Source organism: Bubalus kerabau, chromosome 9 (genome assembly GCF_029407905.1).
Source record: "Bubalus kerabau isolate K-KA32 ecotype Philippines breed swamp buffalo chromosome 9, PCC_UOA_SB_1v2, whole genome shotgun sequence".
Lineage (NCBI taxonomy): Eukaryota > Metazoa > Chordata > Mammalia > Artiodactyla > Bovidae > Bubalus > Bubalus kerabau.
The window spans coordinates 50,397,953-50,425,801 of record NC_073632.1 but is presented as its reverse complement, the minus strand read 5'-3'; the positions used below and the strand labels follow the sequence as shown (position 1 = coordinate 50,425,801).

At 41.3% G+C, this 27,849-nt stretch overlaps 1 protein-coding gene and 1 long non-coding RNA gene across 4 annotated transcripts in view; one reads left to right on the top strand and one right to left on the bottom strand.

The window, feature by feature from the left end:
* SOBP (sine oculis binding protein homolog) overlaps window positions 1-27,849 on the top strand; it is a 165,962-nt gene that overhangs the window by 41,309 nt on the left and 96,804 nt on the right. For all 3 annotated transcript variants that reach the window (XM_055535285.1, XM_055535283.1, XM_055535284.1), the window contains exon 4: window positions 2,529-2,680. In XM_055535285.1, coding sequence (XP_055391260.1) covers window positions 2,529-2,680 — 152 coding nt within the window. The remainder of the gene's footprint in view (window positions 1-2,528; window positions 2,681-27,849) is intronic.
* LOC129619845 (uncharacterized) lies at window positions 12,838-15,713 on the bottom strand. Its single transcript, XR_008698177.1, has 4 exons — window positions 15,622-15,713; window positions 14,096-14,220; window positions 13,893-13,987; window positions 12,838-12,977 (listed from the first exon to the last, which is right to left on the bottom strand). It is a non-coding gene; the product is annotated as an uncharacterized LOC129619845 (long non-coding RNA).

Here is a 27,849-nt window from a genome sequence, read left to right as displayed (position 1 = left end):
TGTTAGCTCTATTGTAAAAAACTATCCTTGCCTCTCCTTTAAAAAAGACAAGTAGGACTGTGTGGTGATGATGGAGTGAATATGAGACAGACCTGTGAGTGGCCTTTTTGCCTTGGGCGTCATTCCTTCAGGTCAGGCCAGGATTCAGGCCAGCTGCCCAGCCTTCTTATAGCTTTGCTCTTTACCCTCTATCATCTTGCTTTTAGTCTATGATAGTTAAAGATCTAGGACTAAAACACTACCCCCACATCCCTCCAAATCAGACTATTTGAAGGAAGAAACCTCAAGGGGAAACCTAATGCATGTTCTAAAGTGGCTCCTGGGGAAGTGGGGTCTCCTCATTGAACTTTGAGGCCAAATAATTTCCCCCGTAAAATCTTTTTTTCCTTACAGATTTCACCAGAATCAAGCTTTTTGCCAGTGGATCATTTGTGAGAATTCTGCTGTATCATCTTTTTTTCAGGAATTTAAGATTTTAAAGTAGCTAACTGGAAAAATAGAAACTATTAGTGCTAGTTAGTTTAGTAATGATAGATGATTATTTTCTACATATACTCTTTCTAATCTAATTTTAAAACTCCACCCTACTCTAAGGTAAATTATAGAGTCTTGTTAATTTTTCATACCATGTAAAACATCTGTAGACAGGTGCCATATTAGTAATCATACAAAATATAAATAAAGCTTTCTTTGAATAGAATACATTATTAAAAAGTCATTGCATGACATTTGAATTCATGTTATGACTCCATTTAAAGGAAGTTATTTTATCAAAAATGTTTGATTAACATCAGAGCTTCTTTTTTTATAGTGTCTCATTTGATAATTAACAATCAATTACAACAGGTAATTTGTGAAATAAAAATGATCATTAAAATGACAATACTTATTCCATTAAGGTAAACAAAATGCTACCCAGAGTTCTGAGTGATGACACTTGGCGGGGGGTGGGGGGGAGCCATATCACTGCACTACAAATTAGTTTGCTTCTAATTTTGCAGGCTGATGACCATACTGCCTCAAACCAAATCTTTTCCACTGGAAATGGAATGATTGCATGACAGGCTCTATGAACCATGAATATGTCAACAACTCATGAACCAGGCCTTGCTTAGCAATTAGTCTTTGGGGGATTTTATTTGGAAATCAGACAACACTATACCAGAGCTTGTTGGGGATTTTATGATTGCCACCCATGTCTGGAGCATGAGTTTGGGTTAGTACAAAAAAAATCCATAAAGGAGGAAGAGGTATGGCTAATAGTGGCAATCAGTCATACACACACACACACACACACACACGCACACGGTCAATTGGGATGACCATGGAAACGTAAGATACAGTGAGAGCCCCCTAGGAGGTAGCAAGGAAATATTCCTTAGATTTCCACTAAGAAATCGTCTCCTATTTTCTGTGTAAATACTCCAGTGTTTCCCTGACTCCAGTCATTTGAGTATCACCATCACATTTTGTTACAGCATCTTATCACCTGCACTATGATTTACTCAATATATTTTATTAAGTGACTCACTTTAAAAGCCTTTGTTTGTCTTAAGCAATAATATTTGTGATATTCTGAGCTTGTTGTGCCAGTTAAATTTGTTTTTTTTTTCTCTTACAAAGGACAAGAAATACAATAGTTAAAATATTGAAAATATCTGTCTACCACCTAACATTAATCTAAGTGTTCCCACGACGTGGGTAGCAGGTGCTACAGAAGCTACTAGGACCACCAGTGGCTGAGAATGATCTGGGCAGCTGAGTGACCTCAGGCCTCATGGCTGACACCCCCCATTACCATTCCTCCATCCAAGGACCATGAACCACATCACCTGGAGGGGAATTTGAATCAGTCCTGCGCCTCCCCAAGGATAGCCGTGAGGGAAGGCTGTCTCATAGCAGACTGCTGAGTGAGCTGGGATACTGCCTTCCTTCTGGAGAACCTGGCCACTCACACCTTTCCTTTCTTTGACTGACCCTATATCACCCGGAAATCATTATATTGCAAGAGTCAACAACACCCCCTTTCATGTAACAGTAATTGGGAACACAGCAAGATTGAGCCTGGCTCCTGACTGTCCCAATTCACATGGGGACATCACTTTTGTAGGTTAGCACTGGGCAACCCACTCAATATGGATCTTGTAGGCTGTCAGCAGTACCCTTGAAGAAAGGAGTCACTTTCCAAGCTTCATTAGTACAGAGCCTGGTTTAACCAGGCAGAACAAGCATTTGTACCAGGATAAGAAGCCCTGGGAACCCTCATGGCTCTGCAGTCATGCTTTGGTTTTTCAATAAATGATGTCTTTTGGAAACATAGGAGCCAACCAAAAAAAGAAAGAAAAACGAGAGAGAGAGAAAAGCAGTAAGTCTTTCCACCAAGAGCTGCCTATTTTCCTAGGTCAGAAAGTGGTGAGGTACTGAAATTAAGATCAGACCTCAAGTAATTCTCTGAGGTTCAGGGTGTGTCTAAGTTTGAAGGGATGTTTGCTTCTGATATGAACATTTTTCTTATACTTTTATTATAGAAGATGATGTGTCAAATGTACAAATAATGTGTGCCTGGTGCCAGAAAGTGGGAATCAAGCGCTATTCCCTGAGTATGGGAAGTGAGGTGAAAAGCTTCTGCAGCGAGAAGTGCTTTGCCGCCTGCCGACGAGCCTACTTCAAGAGAAATAAGGTAAGAGCACCGTAGAGAGAGGCGGCCCATGCAGGCCTCACCGCCCCGTGCGCATGCGCCTCTTAGCTTCTAGCTGAAATCACTGCGCACCCCGTACTTTGATTCTTTCTGTTTTGTCTGTTCTCTTTCTCTGTCATACTTAACCTTCTGGATTAAAGAGCCCCCTTCTAATGTGTAACCTGTCCTTCAATTTCTCTTGTCTTGGTGTTTGAATTCTGAGAGGGTGAATGAATCTGATGAAGACGCAGTGGTCGCAGCCGGTACCCTAAGTGACAGTGTCTCTCTGGCGGTAGAGTACTAGACGAGGGTCTGTGAAAGAGAAGTGGTAGGAATTTCCTGTCGAGGCTGAAAAACTAGCCACAGAAGCATGGCCAGAAAGCTTTTAGTCCGCTTAGCTTTATACTTGTTTGCAAGGTGAATGTTGCTCCGGCTCTTTCCAAAATACGACCTACAAATTCTAATCAGGAAAAAGTCAAGTTTTTCTTGACACCTTACAATAAAATTGATTGATATTGAGAGAAGATGAAATAATGAATATATGAACCAACCTAGCTCACACAGCGAAGTGTTTGTGAGAAGCATGGTGGGTGAACACAGGAACAGCCATGGTTATGGTTTCTTTTTTTGTTTTGCCTTAAGACATCTCAGATCTGAAAGTGTCCTTTTAGAATAGTGTTAGCCACCATTGATGGGAAATGGAATGCATGATGTTTTTACAATCAACATACACACTCAGTTAATTTCCTAATCTTTTAAGAACCGCTATTGCATTCTGCCACTAATAATTGAAGTCAATTGCTAGTTCTTGATGATTTTCCATTGATCTGCAAATCTTCCTTAATTCATAAAATCGTCCACATTTTGCTAAGCATTTCCATTATACAATATCAAAATCTGTCCTTCTTTGAAGCAAACAGTTACTGTTTTTGTAAGTCTGATATTTCCAATCCTGAAATGCTAATTTGGGGCTCACTGCATTGCAAGAAGCACTGTTGCAGCAAATTATCTCCTTCAAATTTGGGTCACATCATTCGGCCAAAAAGCATAATGCCAAAAGAATTAGGCTGCAGAATTCAGCGAGGTGGAATTTTAGTAGCAGTCTCTAAGAATTAGTCTCATAATCTTCACTGGAACAGGGAGACAAGTAAGGAATTTGGAATTCTTTTGGGACAGTCAACAGTTCACTTTCCCTTGGGAGGGGCCTCACGGGAGGGGCTGGTGAGGCTTTAGAGGAGGGTGGTTGGAACAACGCATGGGAGACACGTTTTGTTTTAATATTTGAGGATTAAAATGATCTCTGAGACCCTGGGGCTCCCGTTTTGAATGCTGAGCACTGGGGTAACAATCACAAGAGTGGGCCCAGAGCTTTCATCTTCAAAGCCGTACTTACCACAACAAAATGCTTTGCATTCCATCCCAGAAGATGGCTATAGAACATGGGTTTTGTCTTTCTATGATTCCAAAGGGTTATGGGTCTGAATCTTGATGGACTGCCTGTAGTGAATAAAATCAGGCAAGATAAATTTGTCACAATCCTGGTAATACATGTTGCACTTTGCATAGTGATCTAACTTTTTAAGCCTTTGATAAAAGGCATCTGATTCAATATGAAAAAAAGTCCATATAATACATATCATATATACAAGATATACATATTTATAATTATAAAGTTTAAGGTCAAACTGAATTTAAAATTCCATAGCATACAGTTTTGAAAAATGGATAACTGGGAGCCAAGATAAGAGTATTTGGGATACTTAGTAGCTAAAATCAGCAAAGGGAGAAAGACCATTACTCTTCACTTCCTGCAAGTAGTTATTGGGGTAGTTCTTTGAATATCCTGTAAAACTTGGGAGCGGCAGTGACTTGAAGTTTAGCCAGTGACTTTGAGGGCTGACCCCCCCAGCCCATTAGTGTACATACAATACCTGTCGTCTCTGCAATCTTCATGCTTATTTATGTATTCCAAACCTCTGCCCCACTAGACGGTCTCGTTTTTCAGATAGAGAAATAAACTGGTCACATCGCTTGCTGGATTCTTTTTTTTTTTTTAATTTCAAGAGTGTTATCTCTGCAACAATATCCTATTGTATTACAATAAACATGTACAGCTGCTGCATTTCTGTTAACTGATAGGATTTTGTGGTCATTTCATTTAGGGCTTGGGTTTCCTAATGGATTGTATTAGATACCAGTCTCCATCCTGCCATTTCTAAGAACTGCTGTACTAAGCCCCAGGGTGTTCCTCACTGAAGACAATAGCAAATAGCTACTTCTGTTCTTGTATCATTTAACAAAGTCTTTAGTCCTCATTATTAAAATTGTGGACTGCTTAATCTTAGAGGGCAGAATTCCTCCCATTCCTACATAAAAGATTTTCTGGCTAAATTCTACACTTTTAAATACTGAGAAGTGGATGGAAAACAGAGTGAATAATGTGTATGCAGAACAGAATTTTGCCTTAGGTATAATGTAGAATCTAAAAAAACATGTAAAATTAACTATGTTGTAAATTGTGCTTTATAATGACAGCCCGCTTCTTGGTAGATAGCATGCTGGGATCTAAAAATGGTCTCTAAGTTGAACCCAAATTACATGCATAACTTTACAAAGAAAAATCCTGGTAGAAAAGGTAGCTAATTAGGAGCAGTATTCAGCTGACCTCTGTTTTGTGTCTGAGCAACACCTGCATTTGTGAATGTAAATTGGACAGCTGTGCCTGTGCTTCCCCTGCCATCCTCTTCACAAATGCTTGGGTATAAAGGCAGGAACTGATTTTCTGCTAAAAAACAAGGACAAAAATAGCCCAACTCTCAGAATGAAGGCCCGCTGAAAATTGGCTCTTTAAATTTCATTTGCTTCTCAAACCTCCTTTCTCCTGGAGTCTCTGTGTTTGTTTGATGGAATAGGTTAAGAATGACACATCCCTCTCTTCCAAACCCTGGTGCTGTGAAGTAAGGGGGGATGGAAGGAAGCCAAGTTAACCCTTTGTGGCATGTAGGTTATAATTTTAAACCAACTTAAAATTCCATTTGAAGAGTAATTTGGATTGCTGTAAGTATGTAGGCTTTCTTCGGAATGCTTCTGCTAGAACTGTGAGTCACAGCTGTATTCATTTAAGGAGCCCAACTACCAGCTTACACATTTCAGGATGTTGGCTCTAGGAAGTGTATGGTGTTGATTCATAATCATATTTCATAGAATCCTTATCCCCAACAGGCTCGACTGCTGACTCCAAAGTGTTTGAAACAATGGGTAAGACAAATACTTTTGTAGTCTATGGGCATCAGCCGAACAATGGGATGTCAATCTCATTACTTGATGCACTGCAGACTTTTCAGGGAACTAATAGCTCATTCTTTTCCCAGCCCCTTCTTGAGGCCACAAGTAGAGAAGAACTTGAGAACATTTCTAGCCTAGTGTTTTCCCTAGAAGTTGGAAAGTTGCAGACTCCTTAGTGGTTTTGTAAGAGATGCTGAAGTGTTTAGTCCAACTAATACTAGTTTTACTTTGCACAATAACAGACACTTAAAAATATTCTTTCCTAAGGGAGTGATGCCTTGTAACCATTATCCCACTTAAAACAAGAGTAACAAACAAGACCACAAATAGTAGTCTTTTCCAAATATCCTGTGTTTGATCTTTTTCCTTCTGCATGGGAAATATCCTGCTGTCTAAACTGATGTCTACAAATCAAGCAAGAAATCAAAATTCAAGACAAAAGGCTAACACAGGCAACGTAAAGGAGGTTTTCTTTCCTCGTTCAGATACCAAATTTATACGGGTCTCACTGATACTTTAGTAATAGACACAAATTCCTAATAGCACTGAAGTTTTGCTTCTTTGTTCTAATTGTTCTGTAACTTGAGATAGGAATAGATGGAAATACATCTTCAGTATCACAACATTGCTCTTCTTCCACAGACTATAGTGGGAAAATATCTATGTAGATAAGAGATAAAGATGAATTAAAAATAAAAAGGTTATATAGACAGAAACAACATTTGCAGATGATATCAATAAGATCTTCCTAACAATCATGGTAATAATAACAAATATTCAGTGAGGAGAATATTGTATAATAAGCATTTCCTTTACTTTCAAGCTATATTGCTGGATACACAGCATGTATCATCATAGTATTTGGAGTTACATTTTGTTTAGACTATTGGGCTGTTTATTAAACTTGAATATATCCTGGGGAAGATTCTCAGTTTCAGACCTCACTATAGAACTTAGTAGTGCAGAAGAAATGTGTAACAATTGCCTTGTTAATCTAGTGATTAACCTGTCTACTTTTTTTCATTTAAACACCTGCAAGATTTAATTTGCAAAATGGCTATCATTCATGAAGGTTTAGGGAAGGACATTAAATTACCTGTAATTAATGTCCCAGTTGCCTGAAGCTTAGGCCACGGACTTGCTTTTGCCAGTTGTTTGCAAATATTCTTGATTGACAGAATTCTTAGGGAGCACCAGATTTCTTCCTGTAGATTCACCGTGTTTTTATGGGGTGCCATTTTTTTTTGGTGCCAATGTTTTTATGGGGTTGAGACTCTATGACTATATAGCTGCACTCTGGCCTGGAGAATGTCTGCTTTGGTTCTGCATTGTCTTCAAACTGTGCTGCGAGCCTGCCCACTGCCTGCCTATAGAGTGGCCGCTGCCTCCCAGGACTTTAACCCACAGGCTCCGAGGCTGAGTTAGTTCCTTTTCAGTTACAGCAAACAAAGGTGTCCTCAGGAAGCTTTGGGGGAAAGAATAACAAGCCCACCTGTTTTCTTGTTCTCTAGTATTTTGAAATATGGGATGGAATATTGATGAAATTCTGCAAATAAGAACCTGTGGAAAAAACACCAGCAGAGGAGAGGAACTGTGTTAGTCCTTTGAAACACATTCAGGGTAGGGGTAGAGCAAGAGAATTCTGGCCAGAGAAATAAGAAGCAAATCAGGTTAAAGTGATGCCTGGACCCCTTGAGGTGGGACAGAAAGAGTCTGAGGGCAGAGCCTCTGCAGGCCAGGTAGGACCCAGTGCCCTAGGAAGCCATCAATCAGAAGCTTGGGAGAGAGGCATGCGATCTTGAGTTTATCAGAACACTTGAACACTACTTGAGAAACACTGATCTCAAGGGACCCCCAGAACACAAAGAGAATGGGGCAAGCAAAAGAAAGAAAGGGATCACAACCATGTACTGAAAGAAAGGAATAGCAAGCATGTCCCATAGTTTTGAATGGGCTACATGTTGGGATATTGTGGGGAAACAGAAATAATTTTAAACTATTACCCAGAATAGATGTCAGCTTCTGAATAATATTAGATATTTTAGATTAAATATGAAGAGATGATTAAAACTCCAAATAGCTTTAAGCACCAATACTTTAGTCAACGTTTCTTTTCAATGAGCAGAAGGAAGAGGGGCTACATAGATTCAAATCCCGTCACCCAGAGACTGATATACAGGGTTACTGACATAGATGCTTGAATGTTAATTTTCAGACAGTCAGTCTCTGGCCATCCTTCTGGTGATGGCTAATGCTTTACACTTAAATCAAGTTTTTCTCATCTGAACTGCCGGTAATTATCCAATCCATCTCAAAGGCACACTCCCTTTTAACATTAACCACAGTGTCAGATTGCATCAGCTGCATTGTGCTCCGGTGGCTGCGGCTGCAGAGTGATGAATGTTTGTGCTCTGAGTTCCTCGTCCGGTGTCTGTTTGGTTAGTGGGCAGTTCAGGGAAACAAATGATTAGGAAGGGTTTAGTTATTTGGGACCTGCGTTCTCCTTATTGATCCAGTCACTCGCATCGTCAGCTTTCTCACCTTGCTGCTAACAGTGTTTAGGTTTATCTGAAGAATGAGCTTTTGAAGAAATGGCTCATTTTCTTGTTCTTCAGTCATCAACTCCATGAAGCTCAGAGTTACTCTTTGTGCTGATTTTAAAAGAAAGGTGTCATGCAACTGTACTAGTAACGACTAGGAGGGGGAGAAGTTTCTAAGAGTGCTTAGTGCACTGTCTGGAGAAACCAAGAGAGATGATTGTGCATTTTCCTAGGATTGTAGTTATGCTCTGTAAATTCAAATGCTTCGTTAAAAACGTTGACTGTCTAAATAAGTGCATGCATAAGACAGGCCAGGTGGCTTGCTTTGAGATATTTTAAGATAGTAGTTTGAGTCCAGAATTTCTCTCATACACTTTTGCAATGTCTGGTCATAAAACCTAGTATGCCCAAGAGGGCCATATGCAGGAGATGCAAACTATAGGCACACCCGTGGTTATTTTTATTTCTCTCCCATCTCAGTACCTCTGGATAGCTTTTGTACACATAAGCAAAAGTGTGAACTGGGCAAGCCACGTGCAATTCTTTGTTCCTTGGGCTCTCTGCTCTTTGTTATTATTCTCACAGATTAGAATGGAGTAAAGAAAATCTTGCAGCAGAGGGCCACTTAATTTCAGCCCCAGCAGCTCAGACTGAGAATGGGAAATTCCCTAGGTTGCTATCCACTCTTAGGGTGGCCATGCACACAGTAAAGTCTAATGTCTCCTGACAGGCTGCCCTTGGAGGTTACAAATGCCAGTCTGTTGTATTCTCTGTAAACACAGGCTGTGGGCCAGAGCAGGGCCCTACTACAAGCTCTGGAAGGCAGATCAATGGTTTAATGAATCCATAAAAGATGCTTGAACTCTGCTGCAATTTACTGAGCACTCTAGTTAAATGAAACTCCTGTAGTCTTTAGCAAAGATGGAGATAATCAATGGCCATAGATAGAAGCCAGTGTCTGATAATCACAACCTCCCGGAATTTGTGTTGTGGTCTCCTGGCTAACAGAGTGTTAGTCAGGTCAAGGCTCTGGAGCTCACCACATCTGTATTGATCTTTTCTGAATGTTTGAGCTGAATTTGGCCTGGAGATGACATAAGTGTAATAGTGCTACTTCTGTGAGAACTATTTTTAAAAGCTATGAGATATTATTTAAAATAAATTTTTCTTAAGGCAGAATGATTAAGCTCAAGAATTATATTTATTCTAACACGTGGTGGCTTTGAAAGGCATCCCTGTGATGAAAAGTAAATAGGTGAATAAAATTCATTCTTGATTAAGTCCTCAAAATGTCAAATTGCATAGTGTTAAGAGCCCTGATTAATCCTTCTGAGGTAAAATATTCCTCATTAGTTTGCTATGGTTAAGGGTTAACCTCTTCTATTATAAATTCAGATATTAATGTATTTAATGTATTTTCTGCTTAACTCATCTTCTAATAGAAGAAAATATAGTTAGTAGATGTGCAATTTTTTTTCAAATGTGCTCTGGAAACATACTGATTTGTGAGAGAGTTTTGGATGCATGTAGGAGAATTCCTTCTTAAATATGCTGAAAGGTATTTGAAAGTATTTAATCACTTTTGATTGTGAGAAAACAACTTTGGAATGATTATTTTTTTCCCACAGAGATAGTAGATTTTATGACAAATGAAAGATTTTGCATCCAATTTTTGTCACAAAAACTTAAACTGAGTTTAAGAGAGTCTGCTCTCTTAATGCAGGCTCCTACCCCAATAAGTATATTTGAGGGGTTCAATGGGTAATAGGAGTTTTGAGGTATAAAGACTGCTAGTCTTCTTCACAGGCGAATATCACAAGATAAATTGGTGATTGCTATATGGATCCAATAAATCATATGTTATCTTGTATTCTGTTTTGATAGAAAGGTTGCATATTATTTATAATGTGGCAAGCAGTTCTGTGACTGCACATCCAATTCTTTGCTATAAGAGCCTTTGAAGGCCCTGACACTTCCTGTAATCATCCATAGGATTGCCTGTTTCATAAGTGGGAGCAGTTTAAGTTGTTGGTGTCAAATGCTTTAGAGATACAGAGATCCAGGAGTTGGTGAGATAAAGCTGGGCAAAAGGTAAAAACAAGGGGGATTTGTCCAACCAGAGGCAAGTGCCTCTCTGCTGCTCTTTTGTTTGTTTTTGGCCAAGCTTAAGAAAAAAAAAACCTTGTTACTTATTCATCCATTCATTTTTAGAAAGTAAAGTGAAAAGTATATTGAGCTCCTATAATGTGCTGTGTACTATTTTAGGCTTAGTGGCTACATCATTGAACAAGAGAAAAATCCCTGCCTTAAAGGGATGTACAGTCCATTCTTGAAGGGAGATAGATAATATACAAGTTAAAAATATGTATGTATTGAACACAATTTCAGGTAGTGATATATGCTATGAAGAAAATGTAGGGTGAGGGGATGGATAGTGATGAGGTGCTATTTTGTACCTGATGGTCACAAAAGTTATCTCTGAGGAGGTGAAATGTGGGTAGGGACAAAATGAAGTGATGGAGTAGTCATGTGAAGCGTTTATAGCAGAGGGCTCCAGAGAGGGAGCGAGTGAAAGGCAGCGGTCAGGCAGGAACAGTTTTGGCATTTTTGAGCAATGGCAAGAAGGCCATTATGTCTGCAGTTGAATGATCAAGGTGGTTAGTGGCCAGATCATGTAGGATGGAGAGGTAATAGTTTGGATTTTATTCTAAGTATGATGGCAGCTATTGGAAGGTATTGAATAGGGTGCATGACATCTGATTTTTGTTGTTGATTGGATTTCTATATCAAGGAAGTAATAGATTTAAGATCCTGGAGGCAAAGGGGATTTTGAGAGTAAGAAAGGCAACAGCATTCCCGTCAAAGTTGGGTGTGTCTGGCAATAGAAAATTAAAAATATCATATTCACTGAATTATTCATTTGTAGTTATGAAACATTTCCCAGTAGCAAAAGTGTGTTGAACCAATTTAGGTTTCTTTTTCATTTGTTCTTTTTTTTTGGGCACACTGTGGGAAGAAATGAATGAAGGATGGATGTTGTTGGTTAAATGATCTGACACAGCAGTTTTCTTTCTATGCAGTTGACAAGGCTTGCTCCCAACCTAATGGGGAGGTTAAGGCCTCAGGAGGCAAGCTCAAGTGCCATATGGAACCCAAGTCTTGTCCTGGGAGACATATAACATATACAGGCCTTCTCAAGCTCTACCCCTCAAAGAAGCATGATGAAAAGGAGGTGGAAACTTTGAAGGGACCATCTTTGGATCAAATTATTTAAACTTTATTTAAATAAAAATAATTTAAAGTTTATTTTAAGTGTGTTAGTCACTCAGTCGTGTCCGACTCTTTGTGACCCCATGGACTGTAACCCTCCAGGCTCCTCTGTCCATGGGATTCTCCAGGCAAGAATACTGGAGTGGGTTGCCATTCCCTTCTCCAGGGGATCTTCCCAACCCAGGGATCAAACCTGATCCCTGCATTGCAGAATCTGCATTGCAGGCAGATTCTTTACCATCTGAGCCACAGGGCAGCCCAATTTATTTTAAGAGTAGACTGAATTTGGTGACTGCATACTTTTAGGGTGTAGGACTTCCCTGGTGGCTCAGACGGTAAAGCATCTGTCTACAATGTGAGAGACCTGAGTTCGATCCCTGGGTTGGGAAGATTCCCTGGAGAAGGAAATGGCAACCCACTCCAGTACTTCTTGCCTTGAAACTCCCATGGACGGAGGAGCTTGGTGCAGGCTACTATCCATGGGGTCGCAAAGAGTCGGGCACAACTGAGGGACTTCACTTCACTTCACTTCAGAATTTTTTAATGCAAGTAGCAGAAGACCCAACTCAAACTGATTTAAGAAATGAAAGGCTTCTTTTATCTGATGGAACTGTAGAGTCCTAAGCTAGAGTATACTTCAGGGTAGGTTGATCCTGCAGTGCAATGGTCTTATCATGGTCTCATTTCTTCCCACTTCTATATTCTTCTGGATAGAGTGTTGACCATATTCCAAGGCAAGCTCCTCAGGGCCATGGAATGGCTACTAGCAGCAATCAGGGATAGATGTCTCTTCGTTCACATCCAATAGAAGACAGAATGCGTATGGCCTAGTGTTCTGAGCAAGAATGTTGAAATTCACACTCATTGTCTGTGCTGAAGTCACATGCTTAGGCCTGAATTTGGGACTGTGACCAGAGCAATGGATATTTGAATTAGCTTGAGCCAGTGATGATTTCCTTCTGACAATGGAGTTGGGCTCATTTTCCTCTAAAGCCCAAGGGAAGCTGCATGGGGGAAGGGTAGCTACCAGAATGAAAATCTGGACACTTTTTAAAGAGGGATGAGGTCAGTGTGGCTGATGATATGTGCCAGCAAATGTCCATGAGAAGGAGAAGTGATCTCATGACGTTGAATTCTTTACACAACGACCATGTCATGCCCATCAACTTTTGTCATGTGGAAGGACTCTGAAACCCGTGTGTGGACTGAAAGATAAAAATGTGGTTAACATTCATCAAAGGGCCTTTAGATGCACTACCTCGTCTATCCAGGACCAGCTGCTTTGACAAACCCGATAATTAGAATGTTGGTTTTAGTGCCAGGACCAAAGTGCTGACTCTTTTGATTCTTTTTGGAGTCTATAGAACACGAGATTGCACAGAGCTAAGACAAAGGGACTGTAGTTAGCTGTTAGATATACTCATTTAGGAAGAGGAACAAGGGTGCAGTTAGAACAGCAGATAACCCAGCATGTGGCTTCATCAGTGTAGTGGCCTGGGAGATGTTGGCCATGGACCATATTGGATGTGGGGAGTCAGATGCCTGGGACTAGATGGTGATGGGATGAGGCTGCTGTTACCCATCAAGAGTTAGCCTGCTCGCCCATACATTTAAACTTCTGTCTCTCTGGCTGAAAACTGAGTCTCCTAAACTAAAGGGAAGAGAGAGTGTCCAAACAAATTGTGATTTAGTCTGAGGCTGAATACAAGTTCAGGTAGGCAAAAGAGCAGAGACCTTGGAAACTTCAGCTTTCACAGTTATTAGTTAATTAATGAATCAATCTAACAAATATTTGTTCAGTAGCTACCACGTGCCAGACACTGTGCTAATCATTGGAACTACAGTGGCCAAAAAATAAATAAATAAAAGCCCTAGTTCCTGCCCTCACAAAGCTTACAATCCAGTGGGGGACAGAGATTTGTTTAAATAAGAATGCAGTTGTGAAATTACCACTGTGGCAAGAGCTATGACGGTGTGGGCACAGTGCTGTGAGGGCCTCTCATAGGGAGATTTGACCAGTCCGGAGATCTGGAAGCTTCTCTGAGAAAGTACTGCTTGAACTGAAGTCAGAGAGATCTGAAGGGGTGTTAAGTAGGGGAAATGGGGAAGGAAGAACTCACTGGGCTGAGAACACAGCAGCATGATGTCCAGTCCTGGCCCTAGTTTGCCGCTGCTTTGCTCATTTCAAGTTTTTTTGGAAGGAATGGAATTTCACCTACAAGCAAGAGAACAATTGAACAAGTAAACATTGCCTAGGACAATAATCTCATTTATCCATTTGTTCGTGTGTTCATTCATCCATTTGTTTATTCATCCCACCAACCTTTAGAAGTGCATGACTTGCCTGCTGGCCTCTGCCTTCTTTGATCCTTCACTCAACCTCATAACTATAGAGTTCGCCCATTGGTACTAATTCATTTCAGGGAGTATATTGACAGTGTGTAACTCCTGTGGGTAGAGGCAATTTGTAAATAAATAATAATCAAAATAAGGATAAGACTAACAACCCAAGTGTTTTTAGTTATCAACTATATCAGAAAAGCAGCAATGACAACAGAGAAAAGATTGGGTAAAAATGTGCTGATTTGAAAGAGAGCAATAGTGTTATTATTGTCTGATAGATATGGTTGGAAATAAACCTAACCCCTTCCCACCCCCTACCCATGACACTGAGTGTGGAAAGAGGTATGGTTTTGTTATAGAAAGAAACTGTAGAGCTATGTTGGGCTTCCCTGGTGGCTCAGATGGTAAAGAGTCCACCTGCAATGCAGGAGACCTGGGTTCGATCCCTGGGTTGGGACGATTCCCCTGGAGGAGGGCACAGCAACCCACTCCAGTCTTCCTGCCTGGAGAATCCCCATGGACAGAGGTGCCTGGCAGGCTACAGTCCATGGGGTCGCAAAGAGTCGAACATGACTGAGCGACTAAGCACAGCACATAGAGCTATATTAACATTAATGTTGAGGGCAGACAGGAAGTTTGGGTGATGATATATTCCAACAAAGAGGAATGCTTATTGAGACACAGCTCCCCAGACTACACAAGTTGATAAAGTGGAAACAGAGCAACTCCTCTGCTGGCATGCCAACACAGGGCGATTCTCAGGGCACAGTGGTGTGGCAGGAAGTGAGGAGTCCCCGCCGTTTCTCTGGATTCTTTGTTTGAGCCTCGTGTTTCATTTAGTGGCTAGGATCAGGATAACAAAGCCATAGACATGTGGTAATAATAAAAAGGAGGTAGGTGAATCAGATTTAATGTTCCTGGGTCTTACTGGGTGATGTGGACATGGCTATTCTAAATCAGGGGGGTCTCCAGCACTCTTCAGGATGCCAGGCGGAGAAGGTGACCCTTATCAAGCCCTGCCATGCCGGCACCTGCCTCAGGAGACTGTGAATGGAAACCCAGTACAGTTCAGCTGGAGTCAGTGGCCCCCTTTTCAGTTCCAGTAACTTCTGAAAACTACATCTAGTGACAGCCGTCTCCAAAAGAGGCTGATTTTAAAACTGTGATGAAAATGGCTAACAGCAGGCTGAAGGTTAAAGTAAAAAACTTAAAAACCATAAAATCTGCCTGGAGGCTATTTAAGCAAACTGTTTTCGAGGCACAGATGGTTCATATACCTCTGAGCCAAAAACAAAAAAGTAAAAAAGGGACAGTAAAGCTGGCGTGATTAAGCAGACAAGTATGAAAGTTTTATTAGTACTAAAAAGGCATCCTTTAGAAAAGTGAAAAATCTGTCTCAGGAAACTCAGAAGACATGTTAAAGACCAGGGAGAAATGGAGAGGGCAAATGGATGACATTTCAAAAAGCAACCAAAGATGGCAAAAACATGTAACGTGTGTAAGTACCTAGGGTATCAGAAGCTGTGCTCCTAGGACATCAGAAAGCAGTGTGAGAGAAAGACGTAGTGTGTGGAGAGTTGGGTGTGGCCTCCCTGTCCTGCAGAGCAGTTTTTATAGGGAATTCGATGCACCTTAAATGGTGAGTTGAATCTCCAAGAAAAATCAGCTGAGGCAAATTTGAGAAGCTTACGTGCGGTCAATCAGAAGGTCCAAAGCTCATGAAGGAAATAAATTACGATGTTGCTATTAAAAATTGTAAGCATACCTGAAGTGGGAAATCACTGAGTGGGAGGGCCTCCAGCCTCTCTGGGGGACCCCAGAGTGCTTAAGGGTGCAGTCGTTCAGTGTGTTCCTTGCATGTGCAGTGCAGGGGCATACACATGCATACACAGAAAGTCCCCAGACTTTAGGTTGCTGATCTTTTGTTATAATTTTGGGAGAAGTCAGATTCTGAAGAATCACAGAACAATACAGTTTGTAGGGTTACCATTTGAGAAACCTCCCCAGAGGAAAGAATATAGTACTTGTGTTTTGGGTTAACATTCAATATAAACCTAACTAAAAAGGACCAAGGGGCTTCCCTGGTGGCTCAGATGGTAAAGAATCCGCCTTCAATGTGGGAGTCCCTGGTTCGATCCCTGGGTGGGGAAGATGCCCTGGAGAAGGCAACGGCTACCCGCTCCAGTATTCTTGCCTGGAGAATTCCATGCCCAGAGGAACCTGGCTGGCTACAGCCCATGGGGTCACAAAGAGTCAGACACCACTGAGTGATAACACACACACACACACACACACACACACACTAATGACCAAATATAGCCTTGCAAAATGTCAGGTAAATTTGGATTTTCAAAAATCTAAGTAGTTCACTTAGAGTTTGGCTGACTCCCTCTGAAGGGACCCTTGAGGAAAATAAATAACCAAAGGCAAGAAATAAAGCCTAGCCTTGGATTAAGAACCTAGGTAGAGAGTGGATGATATTCCTCAGAGTACAGTTAAATTAATAGCATTCCATCTCAGGGGTTTATATTAGGAGTAGTGTCACTTAATATACTGATTGCTTGTTTGGGAGTAGATGTCTAGGAAGGAGGAAAAGTTTGTTACTTTTCTCTAAGTTGCATTCATTTGAAAAACCACAGAGGAATATCTGCAAAATATCTCTATCCCCCTTGCCCGCTCCCCCTGCTAACCTCTGCTCTACAAACATATAATAAAGTAACCTGACATCAGATGCAATTCCATTCACTGAGCTGTCAGCTAGCATGATGATGGTGGTGGTTTAATTGCTAAGTTGTGTCTGACTCTTGTGACCCCATGGGCTGTATCCCACCAGGCTCCTCTGTCCCTGGGATTTCCCAGGCAAGAATACTACAGTGGGTTGCCATTCCCTTCTCTAGGGGACCTTCCGCAGTCAGAGATTGAACCTGCATCGCCTGCATTGCAGGCGGATTCTTTACCTCTGAGCCACCAGGGAAGCCTGTCAGCTAGCATAAGAGAATGAAAAGTTTCAGTTTCCATACTACTTGATATGGGCTATCTCTCAGCATCTTCAGAGAGGGGAACTTGGTCATGTGTGAAGGGGGCTCAGTTGTGCTCCTTGCCTAGACTAAAAACAAAACAAAACGATCTTTGGCTGCATTAAAGACAGGTTTCTAAAGTGCACAAAAATACATGAGACCATATGCTGATAATCAAGTTTTGTCCCATCTTCACAGGAAATGTGAAGTTCATTCTTCTTTAGCCTGAGTTTAATAAAAGGCTAATGCTGAACTTTAAAAGAGTTGACATAGAGGATTAAATATATTTTCATTAGACTCTAGGCTATGCAAATATGGGACACAAGAGCCTGAAAAGATATTCTGTTGAGGACAAAAGAACCAATAATAAAACCAAAGAATTGGTACAGATAAATGTAATGATAGTGTACTGTGCCTCTTAACACTCACAGGTAACCTTTGCAGTTAGCCACCATGGAGAAAGACTGGGTCAGACTTCGTGGCAGATGGTTTAATACATAGTGCATATATTAACCCACTGAGGCAGCCCTGGAAATGCAAGCAGGTTGTTAATGATTGTGTATAGCAGTCGTGAGCTGCTTCTGCTCTTGCAGTAAGGTATTCAGATGTCATGCTTCAGGGTTCAAGTTGATGAGTTTCTGGGTTGGGAAAACATTTTCCCCTTTGTATTGCAGTGCACAGCTGATGAGGCATGCTCCAGGGAAGGGGTGATTTAGACTATGTCAGCTGGATGGAAGGGAGACAAGGTGGACTCATATCCCAGGCCCATGATTTAGTTTGACTTCTTACTTCTGGTTAAAATGGTACCAGCGAGAGTACACAGAGAGTGAGGAATTCGTGAAGCAAATGTGAAGGCAGTGGACATCACTGCTATAAATCTAGTGAAACTTAGACTCTGATTAGCAAGTCAATACTGATTAAAAAAAAAAAAAGAATTCCCAATCCTATAGCCTGTTAGCACCATAGAGAACATGTACCAATGATGTAATTTTCATTTTCCTATATCCTTAATTGTTTAATAAGTAAAAAAAAAAAGTACTGGCTTCCCAAATTCCAGAGTATTAAAGTTGACTTAAAGAGTGGTAAGGAATCCGCCTGCCAATGCAGAAGACGCAAGAGACACAGGTTCAATCCCTGGGTCGGGAAGATTCCACCAAGTAGGAAATGGCACCCCACTTCGGTATCCTGGCCTGGAAAATTCCAGGGGCAGAGGACCCTGGTGGGCTACAGTCCTTGGGGCTGCAAAGAGTCGGACACCACTGAGCAACTGAGCACACAAAAAGTGAATTAAAAACAGATAAACGCCAGAGAATTAATTATGAAGAGGCGTACTCCCAAGGCCAGGGATGGAGCTCATAGAAATTATTTGTATTTATTGAAGCTTAAATCAAGACAGCCAGAATTAAATAGAAATTCGGGAAGAATTGGGTGAAAAGTTTAGAGGCCTTATCATGTTTCATTTAGGGCATTGTTTTGTATTAAATGTGATGAGAGAAGAAAATTAAAGTGCACCAAAGTAAACAGAGGCGATATTAACATTTCATTCCCTGCATGCAGAAGTTGCCTCCTCATTCAAGCCATTTTGCTCACTTCCTCTGCATTTCTAATGCAGCCATTTATTACTTACCAAATATCAGTGAAATTTAATTCTTTGTAACTATGAAATTCAACTCTAGATGAGGAGACGTTTGACTCGCCAGGACCTGAATACTTGGTCTGGGGCTGACAATGGTGGTGTGGATCTCAATTTCTTTCTCCCAGTGTATGCAGGGAGATAGGAGGATATATTAAAACCTATATCAAAGTGATTATTACAGTTTTCCTCCATCACCTGTGCTCTCCAGAGACATCCAGGACCTGGAAGTCACCAATCATGTTGCTTTAAACCAGCTGTGCAGGGTGTGAGAGGTAGGGACATGGGCCTCACTCATTCCTGCATAGCCCTGCACTCATGGGGCTCCTCCCTCCCACACCTGGAAGGCCCAGCTTCCTCTCACCAGGGACAGGAAGAAGCTGATTGCTTCCTTCTTGGTTGTGGGTCCTGAAACAACTCCCTCTGTCACTCAGCCCCTCCCCAGGGGCTGCTGCTAGCAAGACTAGGAACAGGGGGACCCAGTGCTCTTGGCTCGGGCCAGAATACTGGCCTTGGTTGGGGAAGTGAAAGGCTGGAGAGAAGCACAGGGGTTTGGGTACAGATCATGTCTGTGGGGCCAGTGAATGAACCAGCAGCTCAGTTAGGTTCTCCAAGGCTGGACCTGTCTCAGGGCTGAGTGCCATGGAACACAGAAATCTGAGACGTGGTTTCTGCTCAGAAGAATGTCTGCTTGACTGTGTGTTTGCCTGTGCTTGCATGGAAATTGACCTCATGCAGCACTTTTATTCCTTTACCCACTTATGCTTCATCCACAGCACACTGGGCAGTGCTGTGTAGCTGGGGAGACAAAGGTAAATAAGGAGAGGTCTCTGCCTCCAAGGCTCTCATTGTTGAACAGGGGAGACTGACATGTAAACAAATAATATGGTACAAGGCGGGCTGAAACAGATGTGGGTAAGAAGAACTGGGGCCCAGATGGGGCCTCCTCCAGCCCAGGGGCCAGCACGAATGAGCACATGTGAGGATGGAGACTGAAGTGTAAATTCAAGAAATGGAATGGCGAGGAACAAAGCTAAGGATGGTGAGGCAGGAAAAAAGGCTCTGAGTCAGGAACGAGAGCTCCACATGCCACATGTTAAAACACAATGGTATAACCCTTACTGCCATTCCCACGTTATGTTTTAACATTTTTAAAACGTTACAGACATTATGGGAATACTTAACATCATTCTGCCTCGGTTTTATGGGAAGCTTCTTCTACAGGAGAGAAAGGAAGCAGGAAAGGAGACATCCCACAGGGCTCAGGACAGACATGTAAAGAGTCGCGTGTGTATCTGCACACTTCTTGGACTGTTCAGAATGAAAGTGCTGTTAGAAAGCTTCTCCAGCATCCTCCTCATTCAGACGAGAAAAGAGAAGGGGTCGCACAAGTCGTGAAGGGCAGATACCTCAGTTACTGCGAGTAGGGTGAGGTCTCAGAAGTCAGCACGGGCGGAGAGTGGTAATGGCGGTTGTCTGAAGAGCGGTGGAAACCGCTCTTCTGTCTAATTAGAATATCAGTATTAGTAAGTGCACATACAAATTTTATGAAAGGGCTTAGTATGCTATTTTTCAAGCTTTTATTTTCCATGAACCTGTGGTGAGAAATAAATTTCACTTTGTAATTTAGTATACACTCCCCCATCAAACAACACACACACACACATAAGCTCATACCATATTCATGTATCTAAGTCACTTTGATGCTGGCAGTTTCTTGATTTTACCAGAAAGTGTCATCAGAAGGTTTTCCCACATTTATGTCATAACTGCAACCTGGCTGACAGCAGCTGTAAGATGAATCACGATTTTAGAAGTGTTACAATGTGAGAAAAGGTTTACGCTTTAGAATACACAAAACAGGGCATAGCTATTTAAAACTGAAACAAAAGTTTCATGAAACAATACTTAATTTTCTATGTGATGTACTCTGATGTTTTCTGTTTTATTCTGTTCTATCTCATTAAAAAGTTGCTGGTTGGATCTCATGAATGGACTGAGAACCCAGCTTGAAAATAGATGAATAGATAGATTTGTATTAAATGTAATTAAGGACTTCCCTGGTAGCTCAGCTGGTGAAGAATCCACCTGCCAATGCAGGTGATGCAGGAAATGTGGGTCTGATCCCTGTGTCAGGAAGATGCCCTGGAGAAGGAAATGGCAACCTCATACTGGACTCTGACAACAGTCCAGTGCTTGCCTGGAGAATCCCATTGACAGAGGAGCCGTGGAGTTGCAAAGTTGGACATGACTTGAGCATGCACGCACAATAGGGACCCTTCAAGTTCTCACTATTGGATTCTCCCTGACCTTAACTCTACAATTTTACTAGGTTAAATTGAGGTATTCCTATCAGCTATTCTAAACTTTCATTGTGGACTGTCTTAATTGTCATATGTATCCCTTAAAATGGCCTATGGGTGCCCCATTTATAATTTGTTTTCAAGTATGCATTTGTCTTGATGGAGAACTTAGAGTGATGGATATACTGATCAGACAGGGAAAAGAAATCTCACATTTAAAATATGCTATGCCAAGCTCTTGAATCAGGTGAAAATGAAGTAAAGGAAGGTAGAGGTGACTTGGTGAAGAAAGCCAGGGGGATGGAGGGAAATTGGACAGGGAGGAGAGGTCAGAGAAGAGGTGTGAAGGAGGAGCAGCTTCCCAAACAGCTTCCACTGTAGTTCTGAGTCTTGGGCCAAAGGTGATGAGTTAAATGACCGGACTATCCAACATTTGGCCTGGTTTTCTCACCACAGTCAAAGAAACAACAGCTAGGCCTGTTCCAGGCCAGAGCTGCACAGCTCATCATGACATGAGGGTCATTCCTCACAAGGGCTGGCAATGCCAGGGGAATTGTTTGGGAGGACAACTTGGCTGTCAAGGAAAGAGTGGTTGAATCTAGTTTTTAGTAGGTTGATGAAGAAATGACAATGAAGGCTTTCCCCATTTAAATAATTCGATACTCACAGCTAGATTAGACGCAGAGTGAGGATGGAGTGGGACATAAACCTATAGAAGCCTGTCTGGGGCAGGGGTTCTTAACCTCTTGTTTGAATCATGGCCTTCCTGGGTAATTCAAGAAAGCATCAGAGTGGATGTTTTCTCTAGGGAATAAATATACACACAGATTTTACAGATAATTTCATGGACTTTCTGAAATTCACAGACCCCTTGATTCCAGGTTTAGAGTTCTAAGTAAGGATTACAGGAGGTGGGAGAACTCAGCTCCCCATCTGTTCTAAAAGTTAGAGTTCTTCCCTTAAACCAGAGATAGAAGACAAAAGGTTTTCTGACCTATGCAGCCTAGAATAGAGGTTTGGAACAGGTGGAGGTGAGAGGTAAATCCGTTAGCATGAGAGACAATACAAGCAGACTGTGGGTTGACTGTTACTGCTGAATGTCCCCAGACAGATTTTTAGAATAAAGGTCCAATGGGACTTCCCTGTAGCTCAGATGGTAAAGAATCTGCCTGCAATGCAGGAGACCTGGGTTTGATCCCTGGACTGGGAAGATCCTTTGGAGAAGGGAATGGTGGCCCACTCCAGTATTCTTGTCTGGAGAATCCCATGGACACAGGAGCCTGGCGGGCTACAGTCTGTGGGGCCACAAAGAGTTGGACATGACTGAGTGATTAACAATACAATATAATAATAAATAATATTTCTCCCTTAGTGACAGAGATGATGCTCCTTCTTTAGGCCTTGAGAATCAAATGGGACATTTTTTAAATCAATTTGTCCAGTACTTGGAGCAGACAGATAACTTCTCAAAACGGATGTCATTAAAGTCACAAAAACGGATGATGTTATGGACAGGTTCTTCCATCTGCATTGCAGAGACATAACAGATGTGGGGAAGCCATCAGTCTTAGCAAGATACTGGATTAAATAACACTTGATGCCTGGATGTCCCGTCAGATGCCTTGTAGTACTTAACCAAACTCCTTGCTACTTTTAAAGGAATTTAACTGCAGCCCATTTAATGCTCATCTCCAATGTGAAAATTTTAGATGAAGGCTATTTAGTTTAATTTATGAAGACGTCCCTTCATGTTTGGGGAGGGGAAGCAGGGCCGGAGTCCATCAGGGCTGCCCCTTTGCAGAAGTCTGGAGCACACGTGACACAGAATGGCCTCTGTGGGTCATGGTGGCATTTGTTAGGTGAGAGCAGTGCCGCCCTGCTTCTGTCTGCCGCTCCCACTCTGGAGAAAAGTATCATTCATACTGCCATTCTGCAGACACTGGAATGGTCCAAGCACTGACCATTCTTTCTTCAGGGCTGGAGGGTGGGCTAGGGAGAGACTGTAGTTCTGAGAGCCTGCCTGGGACTGTAGATGGAAGGGCTTGGTCAAATCCAGCAGCTTTGTGCTGCAGTTAGATTTTTCTGTTTTTTTTTTTTTAACCCCCTTCTGAGGGAAATCTGTGATGACATTTTTTTTTCTCTGCACAGGTGCTAGAATGCATTGCACAAATACAAACATATCCCACTTCATGAGAAAATTTGGAAGTCATTTTCCTTCCATCTGTCTAAAGTAGACTGTGCTCTAAAACTGGCCATGCACCCACCCGTTCTCCCACGCACCTTCCTGGTGACAAGGAGGAGATGGCATTGTAAGAGCAGGAAAAAAAAAAGATGAACCCCAGGAGGCATTTAAAAGGATGGCTTATTAGTATCATTTGGGCAGCTATGAATAACACATGGCCGCTTCTGGGGCTGCATATGATGCCCAGAAGAGTAGCCTGGGTTTTCCTTCCCTCCCTCCCATTCCAGTGTCCCTTTATTAACAGATCACTTTCTCCATGTAATTTCCAACTCCCTGCCGAACCTGAGCATCCTTTGATCACAGCTGCTTTTCCTGTATCCGCAGTGAGTTCTCACCCACATAAGGTAGGTAAGCAGTGCTCTTTTAGAGAAGGGAGGTCGTTTCCAGAGGCTGCTGCAGCTGTAAGCGCTCTGCAGTCAGACAATCAGAGGCCCAGCGGGGCACCTTCCGAGCGCAGCTGCACGGCTCTCCTCGCGAGCTCTCCAAGGCCCTGGACCCTACGTGCGGATTCCAAGCTACATTTAACACAATTGCCCATCAGCACTTAGGAAGCAGTTACCACAGAAACCCAGCAGAGACCAATTAGTCACATGATTAAATTAATTAAAATAACCCAGGGCATCTGCCATCTTGCCTCTCTCTGCTACAGATAGCGCCTGACCCAGACAGAACTGTAATTGGTTAGCAACACTGTTGTGTCTCTACATCCTAGAATTGTCTTCCTACCACGGAAGGGGGTTCTCATGATTTGCTTTTCTTTCCCTAAAGAACTCTCTTGGGTTGTTTTGGAAGATACCCCTTCCCTATAAGCCAGGCAGTATCAAATTTACCAAACATCAGATTTCATAAACAATGGGATTTGTTATGTTGGGGATAAGAGGATTTGGAAACATTTCCAGTTGCACAGTGGAAGACTTTCGGAGGTTCTTTAATGAGGGCTTTAACAATACATGCCAGAGAGTGCGCTGTAATATGCATTCACACTTGGCCTGAGAATTCTGTGGTGAATCAGGGAAACCAGACCTCAACTCTGCTTGTTAAAGTAATAGAGGTGTTATAACAGGGCACAGGTGACCTGTGTTCTAAGATGGTCCTGAGTCAAGGATGGTGTGCAGAGATCCCACTCAGTGGGATTTGTAGAAGGCAGAAAACGCACACTCTAAAGCTAATGCAGTATATCAGTGCTTTGTCCTTGGTATGCTGCTATGCTATGCTAAGTCACTTCAGTTGTGTCCGACTCTGTGCGACCCCATAGACGGCAGCCCACCAGGCTCCCCCATCCCTGGGATTCTCCAGGCAAGAACACTGGAGTGGGTTGCCATTTCCTTCTCCAATGCATGAAAGTGAAAACTGAAAGTGATGTCGCTCAGTCGTGTCTGACTCTAGCGACCCCATGGACTGCAGCCTACCAGACTCCTCCGTCCATGGGATTTTCCAGGCAAGAGTACTTGAGTGGGGTGCCATTGCCAATGACCTAATAATGGCCTCTCCAAAACCTCCATGCAGTCAGAGGTTTTCTGTTATATCAGTGCCATACTTCTACATGCACACACACAAATCAGCTTACTCAGACTCTCATAGGGCTCACAGTAGTGTGATTTCCACCACCTTAGCCACTTTTCTGGAAACCCTCCTTATCCATCGCACCTGAGAACAAATGACTGAACATGATTTAGAGATACCAAATGAGATAATGGTGTGGTTTCCCAATTCTCTTTCTTTGTGAATTGGCTTGACAGAATGGCCTGAATTAATTATTTAGTCCAACTGCATTAATTTTTGCCTAACAAAGCTAGTGGCACAGCCTCATCCACAGTCCTTGGCTCTGAGCAGGAGAATCCTGGCTATTATACATGAACAAGAGGTAGCATGTAAATAGTCAGCTGGGGCGGATCTTTTGGCAGCTGTAGGCACTGGCCTATTTGAACTTATTTCTTCCTGGGTGAATCAGAGTCTAGTCAGACCTCAGAACAGATGTATCCATCTGGCAGTTCTGAAAATCAGGTGACTGATAAAAGAAAGCTGCATGGTAACTCAAAAAGCTGTGGCCTAACCTATTATGGAGTGAGCCTTAAGGGAAATCAATTGATGGGATGTCACTAGTAGCGATAGCAAGAATAAGAAGACAAGATTCTATCACATTTTATCATTTACAAAACAGTCACGTCCCTCCAGGCTTGGACTTAGCCTTTCCTCTGATCTTCACCAATTGTGTTATTTAATTACACATATTTTGTGTACACTTGGTACATTCACTTTGTTACTGGTGCAAGGATTACTTTGTAGATAAACATAGTATGAATGCAAAGCAGAGCTAAAATTAAGGGAGAGAAAATATATTTCACATTTTAGAAAGTGTTTTTCTTTGAAGTAAACAGAAAAATGAAAACATATGAAACTTTCTTTGCCTATGTAATTAATAAATACTTCCAGTAGAGGTGATTTGAAAAATAAAAAATATATTTTAACTATTTATTATTAAATAAAATAGTTAAAATATTTAGTGCCTCTGTGAACCATAGGCTTACTTTTACCAGCAGAAAGCTGTTTCTGTTATTTCCATATAAAATTTTTTCTCGAGCTATGAAAAATTATGGAATATGCAGCCATTTAAAAACTGTTAACAGCTACTCTTTTGAAAATGGCAAAACAAACCACAAATCAAAGTGTGTCTTAATTCCTATAGTTGCATATCGGGTGTGGTCAAAATTAGTCAAACTTTCAGAAAGTTATTCTAAAATGTTTCAACAGATAGACACTGAGTGCCAAGAGATTTCACATTGCTAACATTTTGTACAGACCAAACTTGATTATCCAGGAACTGAGTTTTCACAGCAGTGCATGGGTTTGCCTGTCATCATCATCACCCTAAATTCTGGCTGCCAAGAGAAACTTTGAGGGACCAAGATTGATTATGGAGGGGATATTAGTTATGCATGTTCCATTGCAAATTTTAGACTAGCCTTTGTCTTGTGTGATTCAGACTTCTCCCACCCTATCAAAGAGGAAAAGCAGAAGGTGACTGCACAATTTTTGAATAATTTCCCCCTTCATTCTGCCTCCATTTTCCCATGTCTTATTAATATTCACTGTATCGACATACAGTCAACAAGAATATGAAATCTGAACGTTTTAAAGTCACGAAGCTAAATGCAGGATCAATCCTGATATGCTTCTGAGATTGACACATTGTGAAAAAAAATCACAAAGTTAAATTTCTATGAAAATTGGGATTATAAGAAGTGGTTGCTACCTGTATTGATTTTTAGCCTTTTCATTTGCTCTTCCTAGAAAATCTTGGTTCTGAGTACTTACTGATACACTTAAATTGTCAAGGAAATCAACTTGAGAGAAAATGAAATATTTTGGAAATGAGTTTGTGTCTCTTCTATTTTCATAAAGACCTAGTTCTTCAGTAGTAAAGAGACAGGGCAATTTGTGGAACTGCATAGTAGCTCCACCATGAATCTTGTCAGGAATGAGAGAGTGTATAAATAAATTAATAAACAAAATTTTATTAATAAAACTGCATAACATCAGGGCTACATGTTTGTTCCAATGTACTAATTCATAGCACACTAGGGAAGGTGAGAAAAAAAATTAAACTCACTCTAATGATATTAAAAATTGAGCACTTGTTGTTTTATTCAACAAATATCTATTAAGATCCTCAGTCCCCATCACTCTTAACATCTTTTGTCTGCTTTTCTTTTCATAGCATATAATACTACTGGATATCATATATTTTTAATAGATTTGTCTATTTGTCTATTGTCTGTACTTCCCATCATAATAAAACCTTATAAAGACAGCAATTTATGTCTTGTTTACCGGCATATTCCCAATGTTTAAAATAGTGTCAGCCATATAAAAGAATCTTGATAAATATTCATTGAATGAATGAACTAGGTCTGAACTAAATGATGAACTCAATAAACTAGATCAGACTAGGATCATGGAAATTAATGTTAATTTGTTTACCAAATTAGATGAATTAAATGTTAAAAAATCTAGTTTATAGGCTAATAAAAGTGAAAGTTGCTCAGTTATGTCTGACTCTTTGCAACCCTTTGGACACATGGCCAGAATACTGGAGTGGGCAGCCTTTTTCTTCTCTAGGGAATCTTCCCAACCCAGGAATCAAACCCGGATTTCCTGCATCACAGGTGGATTCTTTACCAACTGCGCTATCAGGGAAACCCAGTAGATAACCTCATTTTTACCATCAAGTGTTGGTTGCATTTTTTTTAACCTGGAAGGCTTCAAGAATAAGTGGTAAATTAGTTGATCGTTGTAGTTTTTCTTTTTCAATATGTAAATCCTTTGGCACAAATAATCTAAATGGATTGAAGATTAAAAGATTCAGATGAAATTAATTTTAGCCAAGAAGACAATAGAAATAGGCATGAAATAAGAAAAAGAGGAAATATTGGGAAAAGACAGAACTACAATGTATGCATAATCCTGTCTGAGGTAAATGGACCAAGAGTCAGGGTCCTTATTCTCCTGATTGCTTATCCACATGGCTTTGTTCCCGAA